Genomic DNA, 12602 nt, shown 5'->3' on the forward strand with positions numbered 1-12602 from the left:
ACCTCAGACCTTTCGTGTTTCTAAGATAAGTATTTAATGCTATAAATGTTTATCAGTACACTAATTTAGCAGCAGCAAAATTCTGAGATGTTGTATTTTCACTTTTATTCAGTTCAAAATACTTCCCAATTGATTTAAAGTCCTTCCTATTTGACCCATAACAGCGTGGTATTTAATTTTAAAGGGTTTGGAGACTTTCCTATTATCTTTCCATCACTAATTTCTACTTTTATTTCATTTTTGTCAGAGAACATGCTTTGTATGATTTCAATCATTTTATATTTGTTAACATTTATGACCCACCATATGATCTATTATAGTGAAGGTCTTATATATACCTGAAACTAGTAAGTATTCTGCTGTTGTTACACAGAGTATTCTATATGGCTATCAGATCCAGTTGGTTGGTAAGGCTATTCAACTCTACTCTTAAATAAAAAAATTATTTATGTTGTGCTGGGTCTTCATTGTTGCTCCTGGGTTTTCTCTAGTTTAGGAGAGTGGGGGCTACTCTTCATTGAGGTGCATGAACTTCTCACTGTGGTGTCTTCTCTTGTGAAGTACAGGCTCTAGGCACATGGGCTTCAGTAGTTGTGGTAGATGGGTTTAGTTGCTCCATGGCATGTGAAATCTTCCCAGACCAGGGATTGAACCTGTGTCCCCTACACTGGCAGGTAGATTCTTAACCGCTGTACTACCAGCGAAGTCCCCTGCTTCTTTTCTGTTCTTACTGTTTGCTAGTTCAATTGACTATTGAGAGGAGTGTTTAAATACAGTCTCCAATTATAACTGCCGATTTGTCTGTTTCTCCCTTTAGTTCTGCCAGCTTTTCTTCATGTATTTTGAAGCTCTGTTGTTAGGGGCAAACTCATTTTCATTTTCTTGAATTGACTCTTTTATCATTATGTAATTCATTATTTTTTCTTGGTAATTTTTCTTTCTTTTTTTTCTGGTAATTTTCTTTGCTCTGAAGTTGGCTTTGTCTGGGGGCTTCCCAGTGGTGCAGTGGTAAAGCAGCAGCTGCCTGCCGGTGCAGGAGAGGCAAAAGATGCAGGTGCAACCCCAGGTTGGGAAGATCCCCTAGAGGAGGGCATGACAGCCCACCTGGAATTCTCCAGGCAAGCAGGCACACACATGCTTTGTCTGATATTAATATGTGAAAGTCAAAGTGTTAGCTAGCTGCTCAGTCGTGTCTGACTCTTTGCCATCCCATGGACTGTTCCCCACCAGTCTCCTCTGTTCATGGAATTCTCCAGGCAAGAATACTGAGGTGGATAGCCTCGCCCTTTTCCAGAGGATCTTCCCAACCCAGGGATCCAAGCTGGGTCTCCCACATTTTAGGTAGATTCTTTACCATCTGAGCCATAGCCAGTCCAAATTTCCATTGATTAGTGTTTGTATTATATACATTTTCTATTACTCTACTTAAAATTTTTATTTATTTATTTATTTTTGGCTATGCTGGGTCTTCGTTGCTGCCCTAGGGCTACTCCCTAGTTGCAGTGTGCAGTGCAGTGTCCATTGCGGTGGCTTCTCTTGTTGCCGAGCACAGGCTCTAGTCATTGCAGCACGTGGGCTCAGTAGTTGCGGCTTCCGCGCTCTAGAGCAGAGGCACAATAGTTGTGGTGCACAGCACCACAGTTGCTCCACAGCATGTGGGATCTTCCTGGACCAGGGACTGAACCCATCCCCTGCACTGGCATGACAGATTCTTTACCACTGAGCCACCAGGGAAGCCTTGTTATTTTTATCACTGGAATTGAAGTTAATTTCTTGTAAAAATAGAGTTGGGAATGTGTTTTTGATCCAATCTCAAAATTTATGTCTTTTACTTCATGTATCTAGGTCATTTAACTTTAATATAATTATTTAGATATTTGGACTTAAATATCATTTTATTATTTGTTACTTCAGTTATTTCTTCCTGTTTCCCCTGTCCAGGTTTCTTGTAGATTATTTGACAATTCTTAGTATTCCACTTAAATTTACATGTTGTGATACTTACTATATTTCTTTGTATAGTATTTTAATTATTGCTCTAGGGCTTACAATATATACACTTAACTTCCCACAGTCTCCTCAAAAATCAACATTTTACCATGGCAAGTGAAATTAAGCAATCTTACCACCACATAGGTCCCTTTACCCTCTCCCTCTTTACATATTAATATTACATTCACATACATTAAAAACTATCAATGTTATAATTTTTTTGCCTTCAAACATATTTTAGAGAATTTAAGAGGAGAAAAATAATTATATTTATCCAAATATTTACAAGTTTCCTTCTGGTATCATGTCCCTTTTGTCTGAAAATTTTACTTTAGCAATTCTTTAAGAACAGGTCTGCTAGTGATGTAGTCCCTTAGTTTCCCTTTATCTTGGAATGTCTTTATTTCACCTTCAATGCTTAAAGATATATTTGCTGAATATAGAATTATTGATTGAAAAGTCTTTTCTTTCAGCAGTTAAAAAATATTATTTCACTTCCTTTTTAACCTCCACTGTTTCTGACAAGAAATTGCAGTCATTTGAGTTACAGTTCCCCTATAAACAGTGCATCATTTTTTTTTTCTACATTCAAGATTTCATTGTTTTTTTGTCCTTAGTTCTCAGCAATTTGACTATGCCGTTTCTTGGCATGGAATTATGTGGGTGTTTCTTATTTGGGGTTTGCTGAACTTCTTGATCTGTAAGTTTGTGGGGATTTGTTTTTATTTTTTGGCCAAATTTGGGACGTTTTCAGCCATTATTTCTTCATAAATTTTTTCTGCACCACACTCTTCTCTCTTTCTGGGTATCCAAGGACATGAATTTTAGACATTTTGCTATTGTACCACAGATGCCTGAGGTTCTGTTCATGTCTTTTTCTCTCTTACTCAAATTCAATAATTTCGACTATTTTCAAAGTACACTATTTTCTATTATCCTCGTTTTTCTGTTGTTCCTAACAAGCAAGTAATTTTATTTCAATTATTTTATTTTTTCAGTTCTAAAATTAATATTTAGTTCTTCACATCTTGTATTTCTTTGCCAAGACTTTCTATCTTTCAACTTATTTCCAGAGTGTGCACCCTTATTTTTTGTTATTGCTTTAAAGTCAGATAATTCCAACATATCTGCCATCTTGACATTGTCATTCTTTAACTGCCTTTTCCCATGAAAGTTGAGATTTCCCTTACTTTCTCATATGCCAAGCAATATTCATTATATCCTGGATATTTTGAGTATTATGAGATTCTGATTTCTTGAATAAACCCTATAGAGGAATCCTATAGCAGATGTTACTACTTTTGTCTCAGCAGACAATCCACTTGGTTGTGGTCAGGCTCCAAGTTCCATTCAACCTTCTGTGATTGTAGTTTCAATGTCAGTTCCATTTTCAGTCTTTGCAGTTATTCAGATCTGTGTGTGTGCCACCCAGTGGCCAGTCTGGGACTTGGCTGATGGTCTCTTAGTGGGTTTTTTTGGTTGCTCCCAGAGGCAAGTGGGATCTTAGTTCCCCAACGAGGGATTGAACCCATGTTCCCTCCATTGGAAGTGCAAAGTCTTAACCACTGAACCTTGAGGAAAGTCCCTCTTAGTTCTCCTTGATACAATGTTCAGAAACAGATCCACGCATGACTAGCTTGGAAATAAGCCCAGGAACTTATAAACAGCTTATGAAGTCACTTTCCCCAAACTTCCTCCCCATGATCTACCCTTTACTTCCTGGGTCCTTAGGGTTACCTTCTCCATTCCTCTGTCCATACAGTTAGGCTTCACTTAGCCTTCTCTGTTGCATACTTTCACACATGAGCCCCTGTCCTGGGCCAAGGAAGAAATCCAGAAGAGAAAAAAAAACATCAGAAATTGATCCCACCCTCTTGGGACCACAGCTCTTCCAAACAGAGAGAAAGATTCTCCTCCATTCTCTTCCCTCTTCTATTAGGCCTGTCTTAAAGGGCTTTTCCTATATCTCTCTCTATACTGGTGCTTACTTCTGAGTTTCTGACTGCATAGACCAGGCCAGGGAATAGTAGATTTGACAGATTTTATCTTCTTGGGCTCCAAAATCACTGTGGACAATGACTACAGCCATGAAATTAAAAAACGCTTGCTCCTTGGGAGAAAAGCTATGATAAACCTAGAAAGAGTATTAAAAAGCAGAGAAATCACTTTGCCGACAAAGGTCTATACAGTCAAAGCTATGGTTTTTCCAGCAGTCATGTATGGGTGCGAGAGATGAACCATAAAGAAGGCTGAGCACCAAAGAACTGATGCTTTCAAACTGTGGTGTTGCGAGAAGACTCTTGAGTCCCTTGGACAGAAAGGGGATCAAACCAGTCAATCCTAAAGGAAATCAACACTGAATATTCATTGGAAGAATTGATGCTGAAGCTGAAAGCTCCAACACTTTGGCCACCTGATTTGAAGAGCTGACTCATTGGGAAAAAATAAAATCCTGATGCTGGGAAAGAGTGAAGGCAAAAGGAGAAGAGGGCGGCAGAGAATGAGATGATTAGATAGTATCACTGACTCAATAGACATGAATTTGAGCAAACTCCAAGAGCTAGTGAAGGACAGAGAAGTGTGGTGTGCTGCAGTCCAAAGAGTCGCAAAAAGTTGGACAGGGCTGCTTGGCAACTGAACAACATTGCCAAATCAGTAGTACTGATCTTATTCCTGGTCTTACTGAATCCTGGTCTTATTCCTTATTCTGCTACTATTTGTTTATCAAAGTCATCAAATAGATGCACCAGGTGTTTTGCCCAAGTTTTTAGTTGCATTCAGTGGGAAATACCAGGGTGGAGGGTGTTCACTCCGTCTTGTCCAGAACTGGAACTACCATAACCACAATAGCTAACTTAACATTAGTTATTATATTTTCTAATTCTGGAATTCTAGTTTTCATCATTCTAAAGTCTTTGCTACTTTTTATAGTTTCTAGTTCTCTGCTGAAATTTTCAGTCTTAACCTTTTATCTTTTAGAATATAGGATGTACAGTTTCTAGTTCATGGCTGATCATTCCAAAAGTTGGAATACATTGTGTGGCTGTTTTTGCTGGTTCTTTTTTATGTTGTTTGTTTGTTTGTTTGCTAATTTTGTTTTGTTTCAGCTGTGCCACTAAACTTGCAGGATCTCAGTTTCCTGACCAGGGATTAGTTAGTACCCCGGGGTCATGAGAGGGAAAGCGTCAAGTCTTAACCATTGGACTGGCCAGGGAAGTCCCCATTTTCATGTGTTTTTTTTTTTTTTTTTTTTCTCTTTCTGTGCCTGCATATCATTTAGGTGCCAAGTATTACACTTGAAACATTTTTCAGAAATGGTTTGAGGCTTAACATGATGCTATCATCCTCCAGGTAATTTCTGTTTGTTTCTCCCAGGTGCTGCATGCACATCCAGGCACTGGGGGGTAAGGTATCTTGAATCACCTTAACCTAACTTCAGGGACTGAGATATTTCTTTGTCACCCAGGTAACTCAGAGTTAAGCCTCAATCCCTGTGAGGGTAATTTGCTTCTGGTCCCCTTAATCCTATGGTACAAACCTTCAGGGTTCCCCACTCAAAGACCAGACGGTTTACCAGGGCTACCACTCTTGAGACTGTGGGCTCCAATTGTGGTCTCCCAAGTCCCTTGAGGCTGTCTGCAACACTGCTGAGTGTTTCATTCGCCTCTTCTGGAGTGACAAACAACCCCAGGACAAAAGCTAAGCCAAGTGCTGGGGCTCACCATTATGGATTCCCATCTTCTCCCAGATCCTGCAGAGCGATTCTTTACTGTGTTAGCTCTCCAGTGCCTTCAAGCAGACATTTTTATATTTTGCTCTACTTTACTAGTTGCCCTCAGTAGGAGGGCATTATCTAACCCAGCATTACTGGAAGCTAATATTCAGTAAGTGTTAGTTCTCTCCCCTTTCTGTCTCACGCCCAAGCCTGAAGGATGTTACAGTTAATGCTAAACAAACTAAAGCAGAACACAAGACACAGAAGAGAAAAAGTGTTGACAGGCTTTAACTGCACCAAGGCATTAAGTTTAGGACAAGCAGGTGTGCGTTCCTTGCCTAGCCTACCACCTTCCCTTTGTTTCAGGCTATGTGTCCTTCCCAGAATGTGTTCCTTCCTCTCTTTCATCCATTACTTTATTCTTATCTGAGGATATTATGGGCATTATTTTATATTTAAAAAATTGTATTGGATATTTTTCTACTATGGTATTTCTAGTGATGAATCCTATACATGCTGCCAACCAGTCTGGCCTCTTTCCAGATGCCTTCCCTCGTGACTGCATACTGCCCCATGCTTCATCCCTGGAAACCTACAGTAGTAACACTCACCACAACCTCTTTGAGCTTATGGTTTGGAGCAAGTCTAATCCCCTTGAGTTATTAGATAATTCCTTAAGCAACGATCATGTCTCTCCCCAATCCCTCCTTCCTTTAACAGTTCTCAGAAAATACTTATATTCATGTAGTCTCTGAAAACCAAAGCTCCCTGATGGTGGGAGCGGAGTTTCCACGTACTGAGACGATCATCCTCAGGATGTGCAGGGCATAAGGTACTGTGAGGTCTAGAGGCATTCAGCAGAGCCTCCTCATGTCAATACTATCCCCTCAGAGGATGGTCTATACCCCGACACTCCTATACTTCAGCTCCAGAGTTCTGAGCCAATCTCAGAAAAGATCTCAGATTAGGGCACTTTTAGAAGGGGAACTAATATCCCACAAGCTGTAAGGGGTCACCAAAAAAATTTTTTTTTAATTAAAAAAGAAAAAAAAGTAAAAAAGAAGGCTTGAATGACAGAGAGAAATACCATGCTCCCAGATGAGAAAGCTAAATATTAAGATTTGACTTTTCCAAATTAATTTTTATATTTAATGCAATCTCAATCAGAATACCAATGGTAGAGAGACAGAAAGCAGATTAGTGGCTGCCTGGACCTCAGGGTAGGAACAAGGATTAACTGCAAAAAGAAACAAGAATCTTTTTAGGGTGATAAAATGTTTTAAAACTGGATTATGTGAGTGACTGCACAGCTCTGAATTGTGTGCACTGACCTGTACACTTTAAATAGATGACTGTTAATTGGTATAAAATCATAGCTCAATCAAGTTCTTTAAAAATATATGCCTAGCAAATTTTACTAAAAGACCATTCAAAATTCAAATCTGACTAGTTTTCCATAAAAAAATTTAATATATTTTTGATCTTGTTAAAAATAAGTCATCATTTTTTTTTTTTTAAATGTGTGGGATTTTTTTTAATGGTGAATATAAAGATACAAGGTAAAAAAAAACAATGATATCTGGGAGTTTGGAAAAATTCAAACAATGATTCTAAAGTTTTCCTAGAGGAATAAATAAGAGAGAATAACTTCAAAAATGTTTAAAAGAAGTATAAGAGGGTTGCTCTATCAGAAATTAAAGCTACAACAATTAAATGAAATCATTCTGTTGTAAGAATCAACAAATATATTAATGGATTATGATAGATGTATATATGGGAACTAAAATAGATTTTAGTGGGTATAAAGGTAGTTTATAAAGAAAGAATCACAAACTAATAGGAAAAGGTTGACTATTCAAGGTAGATATGAGGGGAAATTACTTATTATTGAGCTAGAAACTGATATTATGCTATACACCTAAATCAATTCCAGACTGATTTAAAAGTCAAATAAAAGAATTCAAACAATAAAAATTATAAAAATATAGATATATGCTTAACTAACCTTGGAATAAGGAAGAAAATCATAAAAACTATTCAAGAAACGGTTAAAATGTGTATATTGTGGCATCTTACATAACCACAAAAAGTGAACTTTTTCAGATAACTTTAAGGAACCATTAGAAAATGCTCATAAAATAATGAGAAGTAAAAGAAGCAGAATATAAAACTAATCAAAATAATGTAAATTAAATTTTAAAAACAATAAAATACATATGCAAAAAGATTGGTAGATACAGCAAGATATCTGGATGGCAGACTTATAGGTGGGTTTTTACTTTTTCCTTTTAGTTTTTAGAATTCCCCCCACATTTTTTACTATGGCCATGTTTTCCTTTCATTATCAAAAACTAAAATGATTTGGTAGAATGAGAGTATGATTCAATTCAATTCAATTCAATCAAATTCAGCTACTAAAAAGCAACATCTTCAGAATACATATGGCCATTATATGCATTTTTCACATGTATGATGATACATTCCACAATTTTTTCAAGTATTAAAATAAAATAAAAGCCACACAAGTTCTTTGCGGTCATAGCAGAACCTCTGCAGACAGCCTCTCCTGCCCTGTGCTGCCTGAGCCCATTCATCCCACCTCGGAGAAGGCCCTGCCAGGAGGATGCAGCCGTCTGGCTGTGGTACTCCCCACCGCTGCGGGTGGAGAAGCCAGACTCACTCACAGACTTGGCCACCAGCCTGATCTCTTCCCAAATGTGCTCCCCAGTGGCCCATGAGGGCCATCCCTACAGTAGGCCCTGCAGTCCAGCCTGTGGGCTGTCAGGCACACGGAGCGGCCCCACCTGGCCACTAGGAGCTCACCACTCCAGCTGCTGAGATCTCAGGAGACCAGGCATGAGGGGCTGAGAGTAATGAACAGATTCCAGAGTCTGGTTTGAGGTTCAACCCACTCCAAAGACCTCTGAACTACTGTCCCCACAGACTAACCTCAGCACCCACTGAAATAAAACCATCTCCCCTCATCACCCTAGAAACTGGCGCTCCCTCCTACCTCTTTGAAAGTCCTTTCAATGGGAGAGGTAGCTCCTCCCAGTTCTCCTTACCTTCCCCACTGCATCCTTGGAGGTCCTGCAGCAGTGTGTACCTTACATCTGTCCCTTCACCCTTCCATCTTCTGCCTCAACCCCTGTGAAATGCTGCTTTCAGCTCCTCCCCGTTCCCCCAGACCCATGCTCCTGCATTCCTGTGACCCAAGAAACAATTTCATCTTAGTTCCCCCAAAATGCTGTCTCTACTTAGGGTTGCCAGATTTAGCAAAGAGAAATATAGGACACCCAGTTACATTTGAATTTCAGACAACCAACCAACAATTTCTTAGTGTAAGTGTATCCCATCTATTTCACCCAACCCACCTCCAATCTTTTTTTTTCAAGTTGATATGTTGTGTTTTCATTTTTATTCAGTTTAGGAAATTTTCTTTCTTCTTTTTTTGGCCACGTGGCATGTGGGATCTTAGTTCCCTAACCGACCTGACTGGGGACCGAACCTGCACCCACGCAGTGGAAGTCTTAGCCACTAGGTGAGGGAGAAAGTCCCTCACCTCCAGTCTTGAAACACTTTTGCTTTCTGTCACTCATAAGAAATACTGTCTTCTTTCTGCCCCTCTATAAAACACTGCTTTCTCTATACAAACTCCTGGGAAATAGTACCTGCCCTCTGCTCTCTGAAACATGAAACAGTGACCAAACAGGACAAACAGTTTCCTTTCTGTTAATCCCTTCAATCCTGCTCCTCCCCTCCCTCTTCACCCTCCGCTCCCTTATCAAACTCCTTATGCTGTCACCCACCAGCCTCTTTCTTCCAAGAGTGCATGTCCCTTCCCTATCTCCACACAAGACTTCTTTCCTCAATTGGCTACCAGATCCCCAGGAAAACACCAGCACACCTGTTTCCAGGTAAAACAGTTGCCTCTACCTCCCTCCACAGGAACGTCTTAAACCTATTGCCATTTGTCTTGTTCTTAATATGCACCAAGCCCTGTGCCAAGCACTGATTCTCACAACAGCCCCATGAAGTAGGTGTTATTTTTATTACAGTTTTATGACTTGCTGAAGATCACACAACGTTGAGGATAGTCAGATTTGCACACAGGTATCCCTGACTCCAAAATCTCAGATAAAAACCCAGATTAAGCCAGAATTTTCTGGACGTTGGATATGTTTTAAGTCTTCTAATAAGCATCCAGGTGAAAACCCACTGCCCACCATAGGCTGCTCCTCAGTCTCCCCCTTCTTTTCCTCCCCAAAGAACATCCTCCTCCTCCACCTCGCTCTGGGACATCATCACCTGGCAGTGAATGTCCCTGCTATCTATCAGAGGAGATGGTCACAGTCAGGCTGTGCTGCCCACATGCCTGGCAGCTGGGGACTGCCTGGGGCGGGGGCCAGGCCTGTGGTCCCTGCTCCTGGCTAGCACCCCACCCCACCCCCTTCTATAAATATCCCACTGCTCACTGGCTGCCAAGCTGTTACAGCAACAGTTTCCATGAGGTCAGCGCCCCAAGCGGCCTCCAGGTCCCAACACCCACACGTACCTTGCCTGGAGTGCTGGGGCCTGCTCGCCCCTGCAGGGGGCTGTCCCGGGTGCTGTGTCTCCGACGCGCAGGGGGTGTGGGCGCTTGGGCAGAGGCCTGGGATGGAGTCTTCCCCGAGCTCTGAGCCACGGGTTCCGGATCTTGACTCGGGGAGGAATCAGGCTTGCTGCTGGCAGTGGGCTCTCCTTTGAGCTTCGGAGGGGCAAACCTCTTCCTGTTGAAGGGCCCGGTTGGCTGGGGGGCTGTGGGCACAGGCTGGCTAGGGGCAGCAGGCCCCCTCTCACCTCCAGCTTTGCTGGATTCTCGACATGAGGGCCTCTCTCCAGGTACCCTGCCCCGAGGGGTCTGGGCCTCTGCCTCCATCTGGGGCTGATCTGCTCGGGTGCTCTCCAGGTACATGTCCTTCAGGGAGAAATACACTTCCGGCTCTGGGCCTGGGACAGGGGCTGGGACCTGGGTCTTCTGGGCCTGGACTGGAGTGCCTGCACCAGAGGCTGGCTTCCTGGTGCCATCTGCTCCAGGGGATCCAGGCCCCCGGGCAGCCCTGCCTCTGGGCCGGGTCTGAACCTGCTCCATGTTCAGGGGCCCTTGTGTCCCACGGGAGTCAGGATTGTCTGAACTGGGGAAACGGTTTTCCGAGGCACGATGGCTTTGAGCTGCCTTCTCCACCTCTGGCTTCCGCACTCCTTGCTTAGGTTCCACATCTTTCTTCTTTTTCTTGGCCCCAGATTCCTTTTTGGGAGCTCTCTGAGGCCCCAGCTCCATGGCCTCACAGATGTAGGTCAACAGGCCATGCTCTCCATCCTCCCCATTCTCAGGGGCAGCCTCCCCATTGGTAGTCACCTCTCCAGAAGCAAAACTGTTGATCAGGCCCAAACCTGGGTGCTGACCAGGCTCGGTCTCTCCCTCCTGCCAAGCCACCAGGGGTCTGTCCTCGACTTCCCGGGCAGGGGCTGAGGGGACGGGCACTTCAGCCCCACTCAGCCGCCGCTTTCGCTGGAAGCGGTCAGGGCTGAGTTTGCGCAGGGCATCGGCCTCGCCCACAGCCTCCTTCCCATGCTTCCAGCTCTGCTCGATTTCCCGCATCTTTGCTGCAGCCTTGCGCTTCAGCTTTGCAAACCAGCGCTGGTGGATCTTGTATTCAGTCATGGTGCCCACCTCCAAGACCCCTGAGCAGGACACAATGCCCTTGGCATTCCGGGCAGAGGCCTGGTAGATGGCGGCATCTTCCTCTCGACACCTAGAGGCAGGAGCATGAGGTGGGAGGTGAAAGCCCCCCATCCCCTCACCCAGAGTCCTGCCCCTGCCAGCCCTGCCTCAAGTGCCCCTCCCCCCACTCCTCACCACGGCTGAGGACACTGAGGCTGGCAAGAGGGTGGGAGCTGACCGAGGCCATGCAGTTCTAGGAGGGATTAGACCTGGGGCCCAGGAGGCTCCCTTCATGAGCAGGTGACCCACACAGCCCGTGTAGGGTAAGGGTGACTTGGAAGCTTTTTTTGGCAGCTGACCTCATGGAAAATGTTTCTATGGGTCAGGACCTCCTCTGGCTGTGCTCAGCTCTCTGGCTGTCAGAAATACTCCCATCCTGGCCTTAGGAGATCCCAGACACTGGCAGCCAGACACGCTTCACCAGGTGGTTCAACTCTGCAGCAGAACCCTGCCCCCAACCCGGACTTGGGTCACAGGACTTGCAGGAGGGCAAACAGAGCAAAACGGGCCCTGGGCCCCTCACCTGTAGAGCTGCAGGGTGTGACGGTTGCCCTGATGCATGATCTCATACTTGGGCAAGCCACAGTAGCGGTCCAGCTCTGTGTCATCCTTGTACCAGGTCACCTCTGGCTCTGGGTACCCTAAGAAGGAAGCAGCAGATTGAGTTGCAGGGAAACCAGTTCCAAAATAGTGGGCAGAGAGAAGAGGATCCCATGGCTTTCCCAGACCACCTGAAGAGACTGGACTGGTCCACCTGCCCCAGGCTGGCAGGAGGAAGACGGCTACCCTATGGCTCAGCTTGTATTTAGAAGCTAGGCCCTATCAAGGCCAAAAACCGTTCCCCTTCAGCAACTGGAAGGCAAATATAGAGGAGAAATTTCCTGGCTGCTGATGAGAAAGGCAGCAAGGAGTTTCCAGAAAGCTTTAGCTGGGTAATAAGCTTCCTCTCTTCAGTGGCCTGTTGTACATCCTCATCTGTAATAACAGCTCTACTCTCAGAGGTCTTTCCTCAACACCCAACATCAGCACCAATGCCGAGCACCCTTCTTTCATTCCAGGTTCCTGAGCTATTAGTATTATTTGATGACACAGCTAAAACATCCATCCATCCATCCACCCACCCATTTGTCA

General features: G+C 43.6%; 1 protein-coding gene across 2 annotated transcripts in view; it reads right to left on the minus strand.

Moving 5' to 3' along the window:
* The window catches only part of ALPK3 (alpha kinase 3), a 56763-nt gene that overhangs the window by 24163 nt on the left and 19998 nt on the right, over positions 1–12602 (minus strand). For both annotated transcript variants that reach the window (XM_020911246.2, XM_070478302.1), the window contains 2 exons: positions 11995–12112; positions 10263–11502 (listed from right to left, as the gene is read on the minus strand). In XM_020911246.2, coding sequence (XP_020766905.2) covers positions 10263–11502; positions 11995–12112 — 1358 coding nt within the window. The remainder of the gene's footprint in view (positions 1–10262; positions 11503–11994; positions 12113–12602) is intronic.

This window comes from Odocoileus virginianus, chromosome 16, assembly GCF_023699985.2.
Source record: "Odocoileus virginianus isolate 20LAN1187 ecotype Illinois chromosome 16, Ovbor_1.2, whole genome shotgun sequence".
NCBI lineage: Eukaryota > Metazoa > Chordata > Mammalia > Artiodactyla > Cervidae > Odocoileus > Odocoileus virginianus.